This window comes from Doryrhamphus excisus, chromosome 15 (genome assembly GCF_030265055.1).
Source record: "Doryrhamphus excisus isolate RoL2022-K1 chromosome 15, RoL_Dexc_1.0, whole genome shotgun sequence".
Classification (NCBI taxonomy): domain Eukaryota; kingdom Metazoa; phylum Chordata; class Actinopteri; order Syngnathiformes; family Syngnathidae; genus Doryrhamphus; species Doryrhamphus excisus.
Genome location: NC_080480.1, coordinates 1,589,997 through 1,612,321, shown reverse-complemented (window position 1 = coordinate 1,612,321; position 22,325 = coordinate 1,589,997). Strand labels below are relative to the sequence as shown.

The 22,325-nt window shown below is 43.7% G+C and overlaps 5 protein-coding genes across 5 annotated transcripts; 2 read left to right on the top strand and 3 right to left on the bottom strand.

Moving 5' to 3' along the window:
* Positions 1 to 540: 540 nt before the first annotated feature.
* Positions 541 to 5,480, top strand: LOC131103781 (heme-binding protein 1-like). The gene is made up of 4 exons (XM_058050312.1): positions 541 to 835; positions 3,666 to 3,804; positions 3,974 to 4,154; positions 4,489 to 5,480. The coding sequence occupies exons 1-4, from the start codon at positions 758 to 760 to the stop codon at positions 4,664 to 4,666; spliced, it is 576 nt and encodes a 191-aa protein (XP_057906295.1). The 5' UTR covers positions 541 to 757; the 3' UTR covers positions 4,667 to 5,480.
* Positions 5,481 to 5,820: 340 nt separating this feature from the next.
* wbp2nl (WBP2 N-terminal like) lies at positions 5,821 to 9,858 on the bottom strand. Its single transcript, XM_058050311.1, has 8 exons — positions 9,702 to 9,858; positions 8,513 to 8,621; positions 8,298 to 8,436; positions 8,129 to 8,221; positions 7,847 to 8,044; positions 7,658 to 7,765; positions 6,895 to 6,977; positions 5,821 to 6,782 (listed from the first exon to the last, which is right to left on the bottom strand). The coding sequence occupies exons 1-8, from the start codon at positions 9,758 to 9,760 to the stop codon at positions 6,726 to 6,728; spliced, it is 846 nt and encodes a 281-aa protein (XP_057906294.1). The 5' UTR covers positions 9,761 to 9,858; the 3' UTR covers positions 5,821 to 6,725.
* A 331-nt stretch (positions 9,859 to 10,189) lies between these two features.
* LOC131103270 (zona pellucida sperm-binding protein 4-like) lies at positions 10,190 to 14,967 on the top strand. The gene is made up of 12 exons (XM_058049389.1): positions 10,190 to 10,507; positions 10,576 to 10,700; positions 10,806 to 10,923; positions 11,025 to 11,159; positions 11,227 to 11,399; positions 12,480 to 12,550; positions 12,619 to 12,752; positions 12,828 to 13,011; positions 13,079 to 13,217; positions 13,311 to 13,380; positions 14,517 to 14,648; positions 14,882 to 14,967. The coding sequence occupies exons 1-12, from the start codon at positions 10,315 to 10,317 to the stop codon at positions 14,905 to 14,907; spliced, it is 1,500 nt and encodes a 499-aa protein (XP_057905372.1). The 5' UTR covers positions 10,190 to 10,314; the 3' UTR covers positions 14,908 to 14,967.
* Positions 14,968 to 15,004: 37 nt separating this feature from the next.
* On the bottom strand, positions 15,005 to 17,613 carry rrp7a (ribosomal RNA processing 7 homolog A). The gene is made up of 7 exons (XM_058049390.1): positions 17,484 to 17,613; positions 17,143 to 17,285; positions 16,862 to 16,984; positions 16,646 to 16,769; positions 16,470 to 16,567; positions 16,180 to 16,387; positions 15,005 to 15,321 (listed from the first exon to the last, which is right to left on the bottom strand). Exons 1-7 carry the CDS (start codon positions 17,545 to 17,547, stop codon positions 15,236 to 15,238), a joined length of 846 nt encoding a protein of 281 aa, XP_057905373.1. The 5' UTR covers positions 17,548 to 17,613; the 3' UTR covers positions 15,005 to 15,235.
* Positions 17,614 to 17,984: 371 nt separating this feature from the next.
* poldip3 (polymerase (DNA-directed), delta interacting protein 3) lies at positions 17,985 to 22,211 on the bottom strand. The gene is made up of 10 exons (XM_058049468.1): positions 22,084 to 22,211; positions 21,314 to 21,414; positions 20,819 to 21,240; positions 20,682 to 20,726; positions 20,497 to 20,574; positions 19,796 to 20,014; positions 19,553 to 19,630; positions 19,342 to 19,471; positions 19,167 to 19,233; positions 17,985 to 19,094 (listed from the first exon to the last, which is right to left on the bottom strand). Exons 1-10 carry the CDS (start codon positions 22,176 to 22,178, stop codon positions 18,881 to 18,883), a joined length of 1,449 nt encoding a protein of 482 aa, XP_057905451.1. The 5' UTR covers positions 22,179 to 22,211; the 3' UTR covers positions 17,985 to 18,880.
* Between the last annotated feature and the right edge of the window lie 114 nt (positions 22,212 to 22,325).

Genomic DNA, 22,325 nt, shown 5'->3' with positions numbered 1-22,325 from the left:
CAAATAAGATTTTTAAATATTTTTTTTTATTCCAAAAAAAATTGTCCTGTGTTGTTTTGTTTATTAATCACAAACTCCTTCAATGAGTACAAAATAATTGCTGTCAGTGTCGGCATTAGCAAAATATACTTCATAATTGTAGTAGTTATGAGCTAAAGTCGAAATGTGAGATACAAACTGCGCATGTGCCGACTGCTATATGACTGAAGGCGACAGCGAGGCAGGCTGCACATGCGCAGTTCGTATCTCATCATTTGGACTTTATCTCGTAATTATGACTTTTTTATCTCGTAATTTCGCCCTTTTAGCCTCATAATTACGACTCTCTTATCTCATAATTGTCTCTCATAGTTTCGACCTTTTATCTTCTAATTTTTGTTCTTTCAATGGCGGGAACGGGCTTCCTTAAAAAAAAAAAAAAGATCGATATCGCCCGGCCCAAAGCTCTGAAGTAGTACTTTTACAAGTACCGCTACTATGTGCCGTTCAAGGGCGAAGGAAGAAGAGGAAGGCGGAGTCACAGCATCCATCGTGTCCCTCCCTCCCTCCCTCACTTGGAGGAGGAGGAGGAGGAGAGTGGTGAGCATCTCCCAAGTTGTGCCCGTACAATATGTTGATGAGGAGCAGCCATCACATCCACTCTTGGGTGAGAGCCGAAGGACCGAAGAGCCGAAGAGCCGAAGGACCGAGCGAGTAGCGACCGAGGCGATAAGACTCCAAAAAGGGGAAAGAAGCGAAGAGAGAGAGAGAGAGCGACATGTTTGGCATGATCAAGAATTCGCTCTTCGGGAACACCGAGGAGACGGAATATAAGTTGCTGAGCACGGAGACCAAGGTACGTCAATCATGTGGACGTGTTTAATTAACTTTAATACGCAAATGACGCTAGCATTAAAAAAAAACGCTTTGGCTGGATTTTGTTCCCTGAGAGCTACCTGAGCTTAGGGTCAGACGTGCTTGTGGTCAACCCTTATGCCGATGAGGGCAGTGACGTCACTTGGGGGGGTAGGGGGGCACGACCTTTCCTCCACTCCTTATTATGTTTCCTGTCTTATACGTTGTAGAGAGTGCAGTGAAGCCAGTCGAGCTATGCCCCCCAGCTATGTGCTTCTCAACATTTGCCCCTTTGACCCACAATGCATTGCTGCTAATACGCATTGGAGGCATTTGTGGGGGGGGGGTTGTGTTTATTGGTGGACATCATCTAGACGACACAGGCTGTCACATTTACACACAGTCTCCAAAAGTGTCCAATAAGAACAAGAATAATGGGGAGCGATAAATAAAACAACCGTATTTGGCGAAACTCATCGCCAACGCATCGGCAACCCCATGAACAACGCGCTCACAACCAGAGCCAACTACAAGTCACATACGGTTTTAATTGGCCCGTGTTGGTTAAGTATTCTTGCTAGTACCGGCTAGTACCGGAATATCCACGTAAATTATGTAATTAATCCACATAATTAATCCACGTAATTAATCATTTCGCTCGTCGCTTGGCTGGCCGGTGACTGGTGGTAACCGCCCTGTAGCGCAGCGTCCATTGAAAATCGATAAACACGATGGAATAAACACAAAACAGGAGGACATTTTCCATTTGGCGGTGATCAAGTAAGGGGGGGGGGTTGGGGGGGCGGTCACAAAATTGCAGGACCATATTTTGTGGCCAGGTTTACGGTAGCAAAAGTGTCAAATCAAGGTAATACCAATATACCAATCAAGTGGTTCTATACACTATTTACAGCTATGTACAAGTTGGTCAAGACACAGTTTATTGCACGGTTTATTGCACAGGATTTTTTTTTTAATCCGTTTTTGTTATGGAGTCTGACAGCTGCAGGAAAGAAAGCCCACGCTGCCCGCACAAAAATGAGAGCAAGTAACCACACACAGGGAAAATACTACTAAACTAACTCCATCAAAACAAGTGCGGCAAAGCATGCTGGGAAGCCGGAAGCACTCATTGCAATTCCATATACAAAACCGATAGCTGCACTGTACCATACTGACCGTTTTTTTTTACATGATTTTGTTCCATGCGGGACGCAGCCACAACAACACAGCACGCGTGTTGAATCTTTAATTAGACCGTGAGCGTCTGTGCTGAAACGGACGTACAATATGTGATAACTTCCCTCTGTCAGCACGTACGCTGGTCGGGGACGAGCCGCAGACGTTTCCAAGGCCAGCGCCGTGTCCGTTAGGGTGATCCTCATTAAAGACTGTTGAAAAGTCAAAAGCTGGAGGCGGGGGGGATCGTCAAATCTCTAAAGCGGACTTGCAGTGGCCACTGAAATCAGAGATTGTCACCCGATGCTCTGGGCCCCCACCTGACTCTTGACACGGTACACTCTTAATTAAAACTGACACGGAATACAGAGCGACCTGGCGGTGCGCACACACACACACACACACACACACACACACACGGGCAAATGTGAAAAGTAATTCAATGTTTTCAGATGATCGGGAAAAATCTGAAACCACCTTCTTGTTTTGCCATGAGTTATAACTTGAATTCAATAGTTTTCTCACATTAAGTCTCAACATAACCCCAAATGGAGCCAAAGAAAGTTGAAAGTTTCAGCATTTTGGTACATAATTTGAGCTATACTTTAGTTGCCAAAGACACGATGTGGCAGATAGATCAACATTCCGTTTTTTCCATGAGTTATTTATTGGATTTCGTCGTGTTTCTTGGGCGTCTTTATCAAAATATCAACTTTCTTTGGCTCGGTTTTCGGTTGTTTTGCAGCCGTGATAAAAAAAAAAAAAAAGCAGAGACTTCAGATGAGAAACATGACTGAATTCAAGAAATAACTCATGGCAAAACAGGAAGGTGGTGTCCGTGTCGTGTTTATAGCAACAATTACGTCTTTGATGAAGGTAAATGTCCATTCATCATTTATTTATATGTATTTTGAATAGTTTTATTCCTGTAAAACTATATAAATGTTTTGGTGTTAACATTCTGGAACAGACTAATTGGATTTACATGATTTCTTATGGCAAAAATGGATTCAGTTGGTGTCTGTTTCGGTTAGAGTCCTGCTGGAACAAATGAATGACACTAACCAAGGTTCCCTTATACTAGGACAACGTAGAGATGACACTGGAGTAGAATGATTGACCTTTAAATGTGACGCCGGCGACCTTGTAGAAAGACAGAGTGAGTCACTGTGTACCGTAAGCGTGTAAACACACACAGTGAAGACATGCCTTAACCATTTCTGACCAGATTCTCTCAAAACCTATTAAGGTCATCTCACACAGTAGCGTAGCTGCGACTCCACACGTGTTGCATCACGACAACATGGTGAGCCGGGGGTCGCGCGTTGCGTTAGCTTGCGTTATGTAAGGTTGTGTATCTGCGGCCTATTATAATGTGTTAGCCTGACTGAACTCAGGAGGAGGAGACATGAAATCACATTAGTGCTAAAAAAAAAAAAAAAAAAAATGTTTTCATCTCAACCTTTTGATCCGGGCCACGCTCCTTTCACACACACCCATGTGTGCGCAATTGTGCGGAAGACCGAAATATCCGACAAACACACTCTCTCTGAAGACCTTGAAGCGCACGCACGACCCCCGCAACAAGCCAGTTAACCGCTCACCGATGCCCAAAACTTCCATTTTGACCGTTTTGCTCCCGCCCCACCCAGGATGGAGTCGGCTTTGAGGTACGGCGCTATGACGCTGCCAAATACGCCGTCGTGTCCTCTGAGGGACGCACGTTTGACCAGGCGACGGGGGAGCTGGTGAGGAAGCTGCTCATGTACATTGGCGGAAGCAATGAACAAGGTAAGGAATAGTGGATCACAATCGTGCTATTTATTTGGGTTTTGGACCCGCTTTAGGGCGTTTGATCATAAGTATTGTATTAGAGATGTTTAATATTTCTTGTTATTATTAACATAATGCTGTTGGAGGCAATCCCTGACCTTCTGACACCTCCATTTCTGTCAACAAGGCGAAGCCATGGGCACGGCGGCACCCATCATCATCACCGTGTACCCTCGCAACGACGGCGTTCTGTCCCGCCGTCTGGTGGTCGCCATCCGTATCCCGTCAGTCTACCAGCAAAGCCCCCCGACGCCCACAGACAGTGCCATCAAGATCGACGACCGGCCCGGCATGACCGTGTACACCCTGTAGGTGTCAGCGTCTCACACCGTTGGATGTAGTGGATGAAGTGTTTTAGTCGGGAATCACATGGCAACAAGTGCCACAAAGCATGCTGGGAAGCCTGCTATAGTAGTTGTGTTGTGTTTAATTGTGAGAGTTTGGGATGCCTGATGTACAGCTTTCTCACCGTCACTAGCAGTCACTGCAGGGGGGCTAACAAAAGACTTTTTAACGGGGGTTACGGACAAGCCTTCCGTCTCCTGTCGTAATCCGTGCGATGAAATAGATATGTATAATTATTACACGGTCTGAAATATTAGCATCCATGCTAGACTGACCGTATTCTTCTACCTTTTTTAGGCAGTTCGGAGGCTTTGCGGGCGAGAGCGAGTACCGAGCAGAGGCCTTGCGTTTGACGCGCACCCTCGGCGAGACGGCCCCCTTCCAGCGCAAGCAGTACTTCTGCTGCAGCTACGACTCGCCAATCAAGCCTTACGGACGCCGCAACGAGGTGTGGTTTATACAGGACGAGCCGTAGCACCCGTTTTGCTCCTTCTGACTCCCCGCAGCTCGATTTGATTGGAGAGAAAGGGACCGTACTGCCACTTCCTGCTTTTTCTTGGTAATGGAACATAATTCCTCATATTGCTGAAGCACAAGGCAAGTGTAGTATTAAATATGTTTGTGAGTCTAATAAAAATATTACTGTGGTAGGCTTAGGCCAAGGGACCAGTGATAGGTGAAAAATATAACATGGTGTGGAGTAGAAAAGACGCTAACTCCCCTTAGAGTTAGATTAATTAATTTAGATTAATTAATGTTTTGCATATATTTCAGGTTTCAGCAACACACACAGGTAGACAATGTGACACCTAAAGTACTAAAAATAGCACAGCTGCTCTTGTTCTAATAGGAACTGCAAATAAAAGCCATAAAGTAGAATGGAACGGCTGCAACAGGAAGTTTGCTGTCAAGCGCTTTGTATCGTGAATTTGAAAAATGTCACTTAGTGATTCTACGTTAAAGTGTAACCGTTTCATGTGGTGAAGTCTGTTTTTGTGCATATGTAGTTTTATTTCTTCGTATGTGATACGTGTGTACAGTGTGACTGTGTGCTAAGACCGAGTACTTTAATGGCTCGTCTTTCACAAAATAAAAGAATAAATGTTTTGCTCGTGTTGTCAAATAGGACAGTAACATTAAATGTGTTCACTTCTTTGTACCAAATGTGTGATGGAATGATGTCTTTATGGTTCCTAAACATTCAAAATTTGCCGCTACATCGTCACCCTCGTAAATAAACACATAATAACGGGACTGTCTGCAAATGTAGCTTGTCGCTCCAACTCCGTCCATGCCTTAGTTATAAAACTCGTGTCAGTCCAGTACAAGGATGTGGAGGACCCTAACAATCACCAAATGACTAAATACACCCATGACTGTAGTATTTACACCCCTGACTGTAGTATTTACACCCCTGACTGTAGTATTCTGTTTTGCTTTTCATGTTTTTTTGCTCACTTTTTGTCTCCCGGCATCTATACAAATTCCAGATGAATCACAGCCAATGATGCAAGTTAGACAATGACATCATCTCGCCAGATGAGCGCCACGGAAAACCACGTAAAACAAAAACACGCCGCCGTTTGTTGCATGCAAAAATTAAATAAATCACTGCAAAAACTCAGGTAGTACTATATTCAATAAATGTCAAATTTATTAGATTTCAGTAAAGAAACAAAATTCATCCAAGTATTATGAATCCACAGACGTTCGACGATGGAAGCAAAAGATAACTCCCAACTAAAAGTGTAAATAGGTGCTAATTGGAAATAAATGCTCAGCTTTTTTTTAACAGGAGGCCGTTTTCTAAATGACAAAGCCCGGTAACTGCACACTGGCCTAATTACAGGGAGAGGAGTGTTCTGGTTTCAGCTTGCCTTTGCATACATGAATACAATAGAAGGTTAAGAGCACGGGGGTCACTGGGATCGTCCCTGCTGTTCCACTACAACCAATATGAAATGGGAATATTGCACACGTGACGACGATTGTAATGGATGCAATGGAAAATGTGATGAGAGCAGGATCGTCTCGGTCACACAAATGTTGCTTTAAATGCTTTAAATCGCCAAAGTAGAAGAATTGGGAATCCCAAAATTCAAACCACTCTAGTTTTCATACACACACACACACTCACACACTCAGAAACGGTATAGGAAACAGTACAGTTCTTGAAATGACACTGCAAAAATACATTGGTCATATTCGGGGTTATTAATAGCTACTGTAACTTCAATCATTAAAGTGTTTAGTGATAAATATCTGCCATAAAAAATACATTCCTCCCCACCCCCTCGTCTTTCGGTTCCAAACAGCGTCCCTGACCAGCAAATTATGCCACCGAGGACTTTTGGGTTTTTTTTTTTTCTTCCAGGATGTAGTTGCAAGACGCCATTTCATAAAATGGAAATTTTCTGAAGCAATATGACTGCTTGGTAAGAAATCCTTATATATGGCATATATAATACTTATACTTTGCTATCAGGTAACCATCTTTAGAAGATCAGAGGGGAAGTGTCACGGTGTTTTGAGCCTTAGTTGTCTTTCTTGTCGGGAGAATTTGGATAAGGTGCGTACGGAGGAGGCCGCTCCTTTGAGGGAATGAAACAAACGATACAACGTGTGATTTAGGCAGCAATAAGGGACAAAGTCACATGACACTTCCACACGCTTGGAACAAATAAGAAGGTGCCGTGGGCTTACCGTGGGCATGTACACGTTGTGCGGGTTGCTGGGATTGTAGTACGCGCTGTTTGCCGCCTCGGCTGCTTTGGCGTTACCCGGCCCTGCGGTCAAATAGAATACAGAGCAGCCATTAACAGTCCGCAGCCATCCATCACATGACACATGACATTATGTTCATCAACAGGTCTGGCTGTTGTTTATCACGGTTAAGAGCTTAGTAGGTGAAGGATTCCTTTCCATTTTCGGAGTTAGAGCAGTTTTTACCATTATTAGAGCCCTGTAGACATGAAATAACACCCCTATAGTAACCTTCAGACTCCTATTATTCTCTGTTAACATTCACATTGCGCAACACTAACATGAAGGCTACAGGATCACTTCAACGGCATAAGAGACGACGCAAAAAAAAAGGCAAAAACATACCACTTCACATGGAATGGTTATGCTAATTAGGCTATGATGTCACTCCACCCACCATTGCCACAAATAGATAACAGTCCTGTGGCAAACGCTTCCAATACCACCCCCCCCCCCAAGTAAACACCATCTGTCACAGCCCTAGGATGAACACTAAAATAGAGACGCCTAGCGACTGATACAGCACAGTCAAATTATTACAGCATATGAGAAATCATAAGCGCCACTCTTTTTTTTTTTTCCTTCTTTTTTTAGGTGGCGTGATTTAAAGTGATTCACTTTGGGACAGACGGATCACATCTGACGGGTGCAGTGACGCAGACACGGATGAGGGAAAACTAACGAGAGGCAGAGGGGGGCAGACCTGGAGGTGCTGGAGCTGTCCAGTTCTGAGGGGGTGGAGCCCAGTTTTGGGGAGGTCCGGGATACGGGGGAGGGGGAGCCATGTAGTCATATCCTAACGGGTACATTCCTGGAAAATTAAAAAAAAAAATGTATTGAGTTTGTTGTGATTGACAGGAAGAGGTACTGTACAAAGTACTGCGTTGTGTACCTGTGGCGGCTGTTGGATAAGGGTAGCCCATGTTGCCGGCGGCAGGGGGCGGAGGGGGCGGGTAGTACCCATTTTGCTGAGGGAGGGGCGCGTACGGATAGCCTTGCGGAGCAGGCGGAGCGTAGCCGTTCATCATTCCGGGTGAAGGGTAGCCGTGATGTGAAGAAGCGCCGTTGTGGGTGGGCGTCGCACGCGAAGCTGCAACCCAAGTGAGGCAAGACGCGTTTTGCAATCAATTGTGCCAAAACCCAACACTGCAATAACGGAAACTAAATACGAAACCGTTGGTTGCCAGTTTGAAGAGATGCTGGCCCAGCTCGATGGCTCCTCCGTTCAGGAACGACAACTTGAAGTGTGCCTGACCCTCCCAGCCACCTGATGACAGAAGAAGAAGTTGGTCCAACGTATCGCTCGCTGCGTTATGTCGTGAACGTGAAATCAGGCCACCTACCGCCCGGCTCGGCTGACACCGTCCCTTTAATGTAGTTGGCAGCAAAGACCGGCTGCTCAATGCTGCAGCCCTTCATCAGATAATAGGGGAACATGGCAGAACCCAGGCAATCCTTTGTACTACTGGACACAAACACCATCTAAACCAGCACCAAAAAAAGAGGACATGAAACCAGGTACAATTGTTACATTTGTAGGATACATGGTGGGCCGTACCCTGTATGCCGTCAGGTACACGGTGCCCTTCTTGGTCCCCTTCAGTAGGTCCGTCTTACAGGTGACATCACTGAATGACAGCTCCACGTTCTTACATTCCCTTAAAATACTGAGAAGGAAAAACAAATGGGAATCATTCACATCACGCATAGCATAAGCATAGCATAGCTTAGCAGTCAGTTGCTATTTGTATATAATAAACACAGCTGTCAGTCCGACTAGAATGATATCAGATCATAATAATTTTAGTTGCATAAAGCTGAAATTTGAAAGTGTTTTTTTATGACACAAACAAAAGAATAAATAAAGTTGTCATTTTTGAAAAAGTTACTGTAAAGTTTATATGATAATAAAGTCATAATATCCTGGGAATAAATATTCTGTACTGGAATGGAATGGAAAAAATAGCTGTACTTAATAATAATAAAGTCGAAATATTAAGAGGAAAGGGCGTATTCTTACATGCAGTTGCAATTTTACAAAAATAATATGAGGAGTCAGAACATTATGAGCAACAAGCACATTTTTGGATAATTGAAAAAAATTACATATTTTATAAATAAAGTATATTATGACTTTATTCACAAAAAAATGTTAATTTTCCCAACTTAACTATCCAAAAATTACAACTATAAAAACACAAACAAAGACTTCATATTAATAATAGCCGTTTTAACTGCTACCATCCCTGAGAAAATATCAAAGTGGCCCTTGCATCCTTTCATTACGTCATTTAATTTTAGAGTTAGTGTTAGTAATCATTTATTACATTTATTAGTTGCAAGCTTTACGTTATTAATCCTACGAGTTACTTTAATGAGCTTCTAACAAGTATACGACGTAGCATGTTGACATGTCGATGACGATGTCAACATCCAGCCAAGCTAGTTACTTCCTGTTTGGAAAGTTAGCTTAGCAGCCACCAACCTGTAAAAAGGGCATTTACAGGAGAAGGAACAGAGTCGGTCATTGTAATCGGCTCAATTTGGTCACCAGTTCGGTAAGAAGCATTTAGAACGGAATCACATGAACACTGCCCGCGGCACAGTGGCGTTTGCCAAGCTAACGCTAAAGTAGGCCACTAAGCTAGCAAGCCTGTTGACATGGCACTGGAAAGTACACAAAGCCCGACGGGCGAGGCAACGGTCCGCGGATTTGTTCGATTCCGCTCCAAGTACCAGCCACCTACCTTTCTCCGTTGTTAATCAGAACCCCGCCGTTGTGAGAGTGATTTCTGTTAAACGCCATGGCTCCGGAAGCGTCCTGCGTTGGGCTCTGCTCGTGCGCAACTGACAGGAACGCTCCGGGGCGTCACAAGCGTGACGTCACGGCAGCAGCTGGGCTGCCTCGTCACTTCCTGTACAAAATAAAAGCTGTAAACAACTTACATAAAACGTCGTTTTGATTGACATTTCCATTATTCCAAGAAGTGAAAATGCCACATATGATTTAGCGTTTTTTTATATATGAGCCGCAAGGCTGAAAACAAATGAAATGACTGCTATAAAGCATTTGTGGAAATTTAAAAGTGATTTGTTTGCTAGTGTTTACGTCTAAGTAAGTTCTAAACGTGTATCCTTTTACTCATTTCCACCCAATTAAAGGCGTAGTCACACTAGGCCACTTTTAGGCCAACTTCATTTGTAAAACTATGGCCTCTGAGCGCCAGTGTTAATCCTAAGTGGTCTGCAGCAGGCTTCCAACCAATTAACGCTAATTAATCTGTCACGTGACACCCGCCTGCTTCAACTTGAAGGCCCCGTCGTGAGTCGACAGAGTAAAAACATCCAATCTACAAGGAGATGAATTGCAATTTTGCTCAATTTTCTTTAATTTCTCTTATTTTGATACTGAACGTTCCACACTGTCCGTGTTCAAAGAAGATCTCGCCACCGTCCCGGAGGCAAAAACTGGTCCTGCCGAGAGTCACCTGCTCTCACCGAGGAATGAAAGCCGTGTTCAGGTCCAGGGTCAAAAGTAATCCCAGAGTCAAAGGTGCGACTAAAGGTCAACAGGTTCGATTTCTGTACACGGAAATGATGTGTTTGTTGCTGTCACGGCAGACGTGGCCGGGTCCGCATTCGCGGTTCCTCGGTCTGAGGGCTCCTGCGGAGTCCAGGCGGGTCGACGGAACAACCAGAGCCTGGTGTTCTTCAGCCGATATGACAGCTGCTACGCTCAAGTCAAGGTAAAGCACTAAGATTGTATTTCTTAAAGGTAGCAGCTGTAGCATTACACCACTATGGTTATTTCAGAAATTGTGTTTTTTTTTTTGTTTTTTTTTAACCTCCAGGGAAGCAAAGTGGTCGTCCCTCTGCAAGTGCAGCTGACAGGAGAAGATGGATGGTTCGGGATAAATATCAGCTGTCCTCTAAGGTCATCCCGGCAGAGGACACGCCTCGCACCTCCACGTGAGTGCGGGCCATTTGGGTCATGAATCAGTTTCGCATGAAGCCGTTCCTTTGATTGACAGTCGCATGTGGACTGGAGAACTAAAACCATCTTCTTCTAGCATCTCCTGGAAACTGCGCGGTGCGCCAAGAACTTCGGGTGAAATGTGGCCAACGCAGAACGTCGAGGGATTCTTGCGCCAATCTGGGTTGCTGTTTCGATCCAAACGACTCAACCTGCTTCTACAAACTCCACGGTAAGATTCCTAAGTGGAAATTTATGTCAAAAGACGTCACCTTCATTGGTTGATGTTCTGTGTCCAGCCTGCTCCCTGGATGGACACTTGGTGTTCTCGGTGAAAGCAACAGACGCAGACCCCCCCACGGACCCGAGAAGCCTCGTCGTCAAGGATCATCCACGGTGCATCCCTGCCATGGCCACCGCGGACATCGCCGTCTTTAAGATTCCCGTCACGGACTGCGGGGTTACAGCAAAGGTCGTGCACACACGCTGACTCTCATTCCGTAAATCTGTCATGGCGTTCAATTGCATTAAGAGTCGGAACGTCCATTATGGTGGACGCCCATGCACAGTCGCTGATACGCTGATATGTTGCCATGAAAGGGAAACGGCAGTAAGACCCTAATTCCATAATCTTTTTAATACCAAGACGGGAGCTGAATTACGATAATTACAACAGTCTGTATTATTGCAAATGCTGATCTGAAATTGCCAGAGAACATGAAGCTAGCAAGGAGGATTTGAAGCTCCGCTATGTCTATCATAGATCATGTACGCATTCATTTTCTAGTGTCGCAGGGGTGCTGGAGCCTATCCCAGCTGTCTTCAGGGCGAGAGGCGGGGTCAAACATATATAAACAAACAACCATTCACACTCACATTCATACCTATGGACAATTTGGAGTCGCTAATTAACCTAGCATGTTTTTGGAATGTGGGAGGAAACCGGAGTACCCGGAGAAAACCCACGCAAACTCCACACAGAGATTGCCGAGGGTGGAATCGAACTGTGGTCCTCCTAGCTGCTAACCACAGCCCGCCGGTGCTGAAACATTTTGAAGTTTAAAAGTCATTTCAGGTTCCTAAATAAAAAAAACGTTTATTGACAAACAGTACTAAACTTCTAAATAGGATTAGCATTATTAGAGCCCTCTAGACATGAAATAGCACCCCTATAGTTACCTTTTACACTCATATTATCCAATATAGTATAAATAATAATTGAAAATAAGACACAGTCTTGACTCTCATATACTCGGGTCTCCTAGCTGTGAGGTATACGCACGAACCACTCGACCACCGTGCAGCCCTAGATCATATACTGTAATATATATTTTATTATTGACATGATGGTAAACATTGTGTGTTTACATCCACACATACACATAAAAAAAAAGTATCCAGACATTATCATGGGTGTATTAATTAGCTTGGAAGCTAATCCCACTGAAACAGGAACACCTCTGTTGGGTCCGATATTCCTTGTCGTAGTATAATTCCCACAGGAATGAATGCTTGTGTTTGATATCACATGACTCCCCATTTTGCCTCTTAGGTGGACGGAGATGTCGTCATCTACGAGTTGGAGATGGAGGACCGTGCAGACAACAACCGCACTCCATTTCGGTAATTGACGTTGCGTTCTTCGCTTTCTGCTGAATACGACCTCGTGACCAATTGGATTCGTTTTCTAGTGTCCAGATCGAGTGTGAATCCAAAGCTTCCAACGTGAGACGTGCTGTCAATTTCCCCTCCCGGCACACGGTGACCAACCCGCCGCCCGTGGTTGCTCTGGGATCCATCAGAGTGCAGATGAGAATGGCCACCGGTAATAAAACGTAGTGAGATCTGCTGGTCAGTTAAAAACCCTGAGACTATATTTGGGATCATTTGCTCCTCCTAGATGCGTCTTTTAAGTTTTTCTTTCCTGAGGACCAGCTGCCACTCATGATGCCACTGCGTAAGGCCGCATATGTGGAGGTCTCCATCGCCCAGCCGTCCCCGGACCCCACGCTTTCCCTGCACGTACGCGACTGCTTCGCTTACCCAGCATCCCGACATTCCGTGTGGACGCTTCTCTACAACGGGTAAGGCCGTGAGGTTTGGGGATGATTTGGTGCACCGGAGCCGGCGTCTTGACTTCTTCCTGGATAGATGCCCCAACCCGTTGGATGACTCCAGAAGTTCTGTTCCTGTGGACAAGCAAGGAAAAACACAATCCCGCTCCCAAGTCAGGAGATTTGATGTCAAGACCTTCGCCTTCTTGGAGCAAGGGGAGCCAAGTGTGGAGGAAGTAAGCTGCTGCTTCAAATATTGGGGGGGGGGGGTGACACGATTAAAAATTTATTTTTGATATCTCTGATGCGTTCATGGTGTAACTTCTCAGGTATATTTCTATTGCTGGGTGGAAATCTGCACAGAAGAGGTTGACTGTGCACAACCGTGTGCCATCACTTGTGAGTACTGTACATCAAAGCCCTCGTTTATCGCTGTAAATTTAATACTTTAAAACTTAACCTTCTAAATCATGAAAATGACACCTATTGTCACCTTTGACACTTGTATTGCCCAATATGTAAGACGTATATTTATAGAAAATGACTGAGATTTATTATCATTGGGAGAATCGCATTATCAGTGGTGCCTATTAGCTCACAAATGGAACATTACCGCCACCTAGTGACTGGTTTATAATACTACATATTACTAGCTTACCTTTTTAAGTTTGACAATGCGACCCTCGTGAGGAAAAAGCGGTAGAAAATTAATAAATGAATGCTTAGTACATGCCTATTGAGTAATACTAATACTAATTATAATTACAGACAGTTCTTACAATCGATTGCCTGTGAAAATATTAACAATTATTGAAAAAGTCGAACTAAGTATTCAATGGAACATTACCGCCACCTAGCGACCGGTGTATAATACTACATATTACTAGCTTAACTTTTTAAGTTTGACAATGCGACCCTCGTGAGGAAAAAGCGGTAGAAAATTAATAAATGAATGCTTAGTACAGGGCTATTGAGTAATACTAATACCAATTATAATTACACACAGTTATTACGATCGATAGCCTGTGAAAATATTAACAATTATTGAAGATTGATTATTGAAAAAGTCGAATTAAGTCATCAATGGAACATTACCGCCACCTAGCGACCGGTGTATAATACTACATATTACTAGCTTACCTTTTTAAGTTTGACAATGCGACCCTCGTGAGGAAAAAGCGGTAGAAAATGAATAAATGAATGCTTAGTACATGCCTATTGAGTAATACTAATGCTAATTATAAATACACACAGTTATTACGATCGATAGCCTGTGAAAATATTAACAATTATTGAAGATTGATTATTGAAAAAGCCGAACTAAGTCCATCTCAGGAAACGCAACACTATAGGCGCTCACTGATTGGTTGTCGCCGCTGTCAATCACGTTAGCAAGACACTGCAGCCAATCGACGAGCTTGCGGGTGGTATTAGTCCTTGACTACTCCTTTTTTTTAAATACTATATAACATGTTTTTGGACTGTAAAAGCTACAAGTTGCGGTCGTCCGTACTAACAGATAATGTACCCCCCAGCACAGGAAGGGGGGAGACGAAGAAGAGAGGCTTTATTTAAATCACAAGCCTTCCAGCTGACCTCCATAGGTCCACTGCTGCTGGGTCAGAATAACACAGCACCTGAGGAGAATCCACGGATTCAGAAGAGCGGTAAGTCTCGCTGAAGCCATAATTCAGTCCACTGTGGGATTTTTTTTTTTTTTTTTTTTTAAGTGTTTCAGGTGACGTTTATCCTGTCTGGCACCGTGGCTGCTGCTGCTCTGATGATGGTGATGCTGCTGATGTGTCTGAGGAACAGGAAGTGCCACAAGCCAGACGCAGCACGTCATTGTAATGCACGAGATGAAGATGCAATATCCTAATAAATATTTCACTTCATGCAGGTTTTGGTTTAGGGTTCGAGTCTTAGCACGCTGAGCTACGGGCTAAGGGATCGTTCGGAATCAACCTTGAATAAGCACAACAATACCAGAACAATACACAAATACACCAGTACCAATGTAAAAATCCACACTTTTATATTTTTCTCTGTAACATCAACTGATAGAGTACATATGATGCTATGATGGCGTACTTTCCACTGGAATGCTTTAGCGACAAGAACTTGGAATTCCAAGTGGAATACTTCCCAGCAGTCCTGAATGCAGCATGAAGCCTTGCAGAGCAGATGACAAACTCATTGCAAGATTCTGTCCTGTCATGTGACCAGAATGAGCACGAGAATCCAGACGATGATCTTAATAAGGTCTGAATTTTCTTTGGGCCCTCAGGAGCGCTATTCTCTGTTTGTCCTCCTCAAACTTTTTCCTCAGCTCCGCAATATCTGAAATAGGAAGATTGAACAGTAAGTCAGAAGACAGATACATAATTATGATATTAAAGAATGTATAACCAACGACTAGACGTAGGTGTAAAGGCTTTACGCTCCAGCATTAGTCACTATGACGGCCATCTTGGCTGCATCGTTAACTCTGTTGTACAATCATTTCAGAGGGGGATGAGCACGTGACTTAGTACTATATTTTTGGTTATTTCTCACATCTGGCAACCCTTGTCATGGGGTGAGGAATCATGCAAGTGCTCTTATTTGTGAATTTCTTAGCTAAGATGCTCCTCAATTTGCTCCGTTATTTATTTTTGGCAGATTAAAATTGTGCTTCTGCTGGAGGGAGAAGCTGGAAATTATGTTTTTTTTTTCTCTTAATTGCTGTTAAAATAAGGTTAGACATTTTTTGGAGTGCACATCAAGCTATGCCAGAAGTTTTTGAAGGGGGAGGAGCTGGCCACTAGCAACGCTGAAGCATAAAGCCTTAAGAGGGCGGAACCCCGTGAGGCTAGCAGCACTAGCCTTCAACAAAACTTGCAGCACAGTAAACGATATAAAATCAATAATCCATCCTGAATGGAATTACAAGAGGCAAGCAGTGTGGATTATCTGGACCATGGAGGACCAACTGGGCGATGGCGCCACGGGAGACAGAAGCACGAATGTAGAGCTAACCTGATGACCAGGCCTAAAACTGGACTGTTACTACGAATTAATCTGTTCCTATACAATGAATAATTTGCTTACACATACCGTCTCGTATTGTCGTATGTTTGTATATGTATGTTAGTGTACCCATTTATGGTATTCATACCAGGGATGTACTGTAAACAATATTCCCAAAAGCCAACTTACGTTCTTTCTGGGTGTTCTTATGCTGCCAAGAATAAAAGTTCAGGAGCTCCTTCCTCTTCTTCTTCCTCATCTCCTTCCGTAGCGTCCGACTGTTAGCGGCCTCGCTATGGGGGCGGGCCTTGTTGCCCTTGGGACCCCTGGTGACTTTCACCCAGCCGTCCTCGTCCTCTTTTTGTTGCTCCAACTCTTTTCTCTGTCGCTCCTCTTCCTGGTAGAGATGAAGAGAACACAATGAGGCCAAGCAGTGGAGCACTAATAAAGGCTTTATAATAACGAGGAAATTTACTTACTCTTGCTTTGCTTTTGTCAAAGCTCTTCATGAAGTCATCGACTATTTGCTGTAGCTTGTCTGGCTGAACGAAGGAGTCCTTGAACTGCTGAATCCATTCTGCCGTGTCAGAAAAATGTCAATTAAAAAAGAAAATATGAGATAGCCAAAATACGAGGTAGTAATCAGTCGACTCACTGTGGACTCCGGTCTTCACGGTGTGTTGTGTCGAGCAGACAACCAAAGGCACGTTACTGGGGTGACATTTAGCTGCAGCGATGCTGGAGCTGTTAAGGAACACGATGTAACCAACTTTGAAACACTGAAAAGACAAAAAAAAAAACGGAACGGAAAGGAAGAATGAGAAGTCGTTTACAAGTAAAGTTCACAATACACAGTAGAATGACGTTCTACCTGCTTCTGGGCTGGGGTGAAGTGTTTGGACAGTTTGGGACCAGAGTGGAACGCGCCAGGGTGCTCGCCCAACTCCACAGACTTCACAGGACCAAACTGGGAGAAGAGCTGCTTGACCACATCCTGGAAGACATAATGAACTACTTTAATTTACAAATCAGCAACTGTTATTTATGCAAAATATATTCACATTAAATTAAAAAAACATTGTAAAGAATCTCGGTAAGCGACGTGGTTGAAGCAATTTAAAGATAAAAACACATAATGGGTATAAAATGTACCTCGGAGCAGTACGGGGGGATGTTGAGGACAAACAACGTCTTGTCCAGCGGTCTGTGGGAACTTTTCTCTACCCGAACTTTGTGCTCTTTCACGTACAAGCTGTGTTGGGCTTTCGTGTCAGAGTAAAATTTCAAGGGCAACACTGCAACAATAACAATTCGAGACACATTTAAAATCCACAGTCAAAGCATTAGTGGCGTAGGTTCCGAGTCCGAGTGGTGGACTCGCTCGGTAAAAGATTAAATATTTACAAATGTAGGCCATACAGGATATGGAGATCAATTTAAGTTGACAATGTACATAAATCATAAGATAATGACGAATTTCAGTGTGAAAATACCTGTGAAACCTTCTGGAATAACACACGCCTTGCTGTTAGCACGGCGAGACTTGGTCGGCGCCATCTTGCTTTGTGACCTTTCACACCGGAAGTAAACTCAAAAACCGAGTGCGGAAGTAAATGTCTACCGTCTTTAGTATAGTAGCAAAATACAATTAGTTTTCGATTATAAATGTAACATGAACATCATTATATCATCATATTTTTTTCCAGCAGCTTACATTAAAGATTCTGTATCTGCATTGTCTACTTAAGAGTTCCGATATTGGTACATTAATATAAGACTTACGGGACTCATTCATTCCTGCCACTTTGTGAAAACGTCCGGGAAGGTTGACTTAAATTACGTGGTGTCTTTGAATGCAACCCCATATTGCTCATAACCAAAGGTCTTTCAGATTTAAATGTTCAGTTTATTTGGAGGCGTTCATATATGTCTTCATGTCCTGTCATGGATATTTCTCTTCATAAGATACAGTAAAAATTGGCATATTTCACATATAATTTCAAGTTGTGATTAATCACAATTAATTCATTGTAAAAATGCATTCATTTGACAGCCCTGCTATTTTTACTCATAACGCTGGTTTGTTTAATCAGAGCGATTATCGTTTCCATCTACTGATGTACTCTTTAATAAGTTGTATATACTGTAATTTCCAGGGAAAAATAAGCTTTAGACAACTTCTACAAAGCTCAATTTTAATGATGACATTTTGAAGGACAGATCTGACCTCTCTAGTCTGTTCCGACTAATCAAAAGGAACAAAAAGTAATTTACAGTATAAAACAAAAGTTGAGTAACGTATGACAAAGATGGAGAACTAATTGAAGCCACAATGAAGATAATGAATGCCACACAATCAAGGATTAAAATAACATCATGACTGCCTGGTAACTGCTTCACGTCAACAGTACACGTAGGATTCAGACCGTCCCTGGGCTGACTTCATTTATCTTGAAAGAATCCCCGTCGGGTTTAGAGTTAGGAAGGCGAATCCTACATTTCTTGTAATAATGAAATAGTTTGGATTATTGTGTACACTCTATGACCTCCGCATCGCTTTTATCGAGTCACAGACGGTAGAGACACGCCTGCCAATCTATCGTATTAAAAACACTCAATACAACCAAATTAGACGGCTTGCGGAAAAATAGCGGCAAAAAACATTTTGAGTTGGTTTCTACTGGTCCAGTTTGCAAACTAACATTGAATGAATGACAGCACGACAACCAAAACAGGATATGGCATATCCACGCATTCGCACTCTCAGAGTATAAACGTTGAATATGTCAAATCATTTCACTATGAGCGTATGCCGCAAGCACAGTTGAGATGAAAACCACGGAGGATGCAGTATTACAGTTAAGCACAACTGACTGGTACGAGACGCGGCTTAGATTTTGATGCGGAAGGCGGTGGCCTGCGAGCTGGCGGGCTCGGTGGTGGAGGTGGACTGCGCCGTGGACTTGAACAGGGCTTTGAGGATGGTCTGAGGATCGACTTCAGGAGTTGGCTGAGACGTTCGCTGACTGGCGGAGCGGGACAAGGAGGGCGGGAGGCCGTCCTTCTTCGCCCCGCTGCCTGCGCCCGGGGTGTCACTGAGCCGCCTGGAAGCACGAGGGCATATCACGTGAGTAATATCAGCCATTTAAAGAATGACGTTCACTGTGCTGACTTACAAGAGAATGGGCTGATCCGAAGTGATGACGTTTCCCTGAATATGGAGGTTACACTTCATGGGCTGACCTGCGTGTGTGGACAAGACACACAAACGCAACAATGGGATCATAGCCCGAGAAAGCCACCCAAAACGGTTCCCCTTAATAAAACCACACGCTTGTCACAAACACTCACCATCCAAGCAGCGGTTGTTATACTTCCTGTACGCGCTCACGGCGTCCTCTTTGCGGACAAACACCACTTCGGCGACGCCCACCTTCACCAGGCGCGCTCGCTTCAAGGCACCGCACACACAGAACAGCTCCTGAGACGACAAGTGAGTCAGCGCATGTCCAACAGAGGACCGCCCCGATATCAAACACGAGGATTAGCGTGGGCTACTCACCACGATGTCTTCCTCGGTCACGCGGGGATGCAGGTTGTTCACGGTTATTTTTGTTCCCTCCAAAGGGCTGAAAACAGGCTAGAAATATACAATGTGTGTAATTAGTAAGGCTTATGTTTATATATAAAAACTGCAGTAGAACATGTAAAGCTTTGGGCAAAAAAAAATGTGATACCAATATAATTTTTACGTCAATATTAGCCAAATTCTCCCACGTGTGATGCCGGGACAGCGACGTTTTACCTGAGGGGCTGCAGGTGCGGCGCTGGGCTCGGCTGAGCTTTGCTGGAGAGCCCGAGAGACAGGCCTCAGGGCTCCGGCGGAGGGCCGAGGGGCGGCTGAGCCAGTGGTGGGCCGGGTGGGAGCAACCGGGACGGGCGGGCGAGGGGCCGAGTAGGCATCGTTTTTAACCACCTTGGTTATCGGGCCCGACATGGAAAACGGTGGAACTGTTGTACCATCCTGTAAAACAAACAACATGGAAAACCAAGTTTATTTAAATGGATGCGAGACAAAATGAGAAAACATGTTTGTTTTAATGTTTTGTGGCCACTTCCTGTCCGCCCCGCACTCAGCTTCCCTCGCACTGGAACACATTTACAGCTAACATGAGCACTTATCTTCAGTGGTTATTTTTTGTTATGATGTTTTCACTATTAGGTAACAAGAGTATATATGTGACTATAGGGGTGCTATATCATGTCCAGAGGGCTCTAATAATGTAAAAAGAAAATTGCACCGAGAACATCCTAAACATGTATTCTAAGCTTTAACTACAAAAATATTCCATTTATAAATAAGGAATCCTACTTCGCAGAAAATCGCTTATGGTCAGGTCTGGAACTAATTAACTGCAAGTTAATTAGTGCCAAGTACAAGTGGAAAAAAAATGCACCGCGATTGAACGACAAGGTGAGTTTCTGAACTCGCTCTGCAAGCCTTACCCGTGATTGTAGCATATTGTTAGAAGTAGTCAGTTTGAGTTGTTTACTGGGGGGGCAATCCTGATCATTTGGGACAGGCTGTGAGAGACAAAAAATAACTTTTGGATACAATACACCCAATGAAATATGGAAAATTGCATCAGTAAATAAAATGAAAGAATTAGAACAGAGGAAAATCCATCAACCTGTGAGGGGAGACGCATTCTACCAAGAACTCCACCCGGAGTTTGCTGCAAAAAATATATATATTTTTAGTTCTTTCATTTAACATGGTTACTTTAAAAAACATATTAATTTGGTGTTTGTCGTATTCGCTTCTCACCTGGATAGTCTTGGTTATTTTAAGAGGCAACATAGCCGTCGGCGGGGCTTGGGTCCCACCAATGCTCCTCTTCAGGCTCAGCCTATCGCGAGCGTCTGTCACTCTGTTGTTAAGATGGCCCATTGCGCCATTTCTCCCGCTCAGTCCTTGTATGTTCGACGCAAACAGCCTTGCGTTCACACCTGCAAAGTTGTTGTTAGCCTGAATCTTGATCTGCGGCACAAGTGTGTGGCTCTGGAGTTGGTGGGTGACTGCGGTCTTTTGAGCCGTCTGTAAAGGGACCGTAAACACGCTCTGGCCTTGTTTACGCGAGTTGATCATCTGACGGGCGTCCTGGACGCCTCCGGCGCCGCCCCTGCCGCGGATTTTAAAGCGAGCATCTTTCTGAGCCAGCATTTCTCTGGCATCTTTCACTGGAAAACCTGAAAGAAGACAGTAATGTCAGCCTGAATGAATGAAAACGTCGTATGGGTACAATAACCTGGATATTCTTACCTGTTCCTCCGCCAAGTCGCTGTCGGACATCATTGTTGCCAATCCTTTGACGAGCATCGAAAGTCTTGCCAATTCCCCCCGCACCCCGTCCAAACATGGTTCTGAGGTTAAGTCAGAATAGTTACAAGGAAGGCGAAAGGAATAAGTAAATAAAGTAATGTCCAAAATACAACAAAAGCATACAGACGGTTAAATGTTAACAAATGGCGGCAGTGGTGTTTACATTCTAGCAGCATAAACATGAATTAATAAAGAAAAGTTAGCCGGGTATGTGCCGAGCTAACTGTACAAACTTTGTCGACGTTCTTAAATTCATCTTATTGTGTAGTCTACTTTGGTAATATCTTAAGTAAATTACGGCATCATTTCATTCAATTCGAATCCGACTGCGCACATAAAACAAGGCGAAGTTCTGTGAGAGCTAGATGCTAAAATTAGCCATTCCGACGCACGACAAAACTTGCAACCTACAGGTTAACACTTCCAAACAATGTATATTTGTCGTAGTTAAAATAATTGTAACTTCTAAGGTATATCGTGTTTTACTGGAAAAGTAAACGAATTATATTCGGAACTAGCCTGAACAACATACGAACGTGAAGGCCTAACATTAAGCTAATGCTAGTAAGTTTGTAGTGCAGGCTCCAAAAAGCTCATATTAACCAGTAAGCGCTCAACATCGCCTCTTTATTCCATTAATATTTTACTACAATATGTATGTCTACAACTGTGGAACAATTACTTGTATCGTAATGTAGCCATCTTATTACCTTTTCGCAGGCACCTTAACGTTAATTCCGCGTTGCCGTATCACTTCATCCAAAGAGACGTCTGCCATTTTCTCTGTCGCTCCCTGACTGCGCATGCGTGTTTGACTTTACTACGGACGCCCTGTTGGGTCAAATAAGAAGGTCGATTAAGATGTTCTGGTCGCTTTCTATGATATTAATAATTGTGTCCCGGTTAATAAATATTAATCGCCTACATATTAAACGTTGTTCAAATTAGCTCA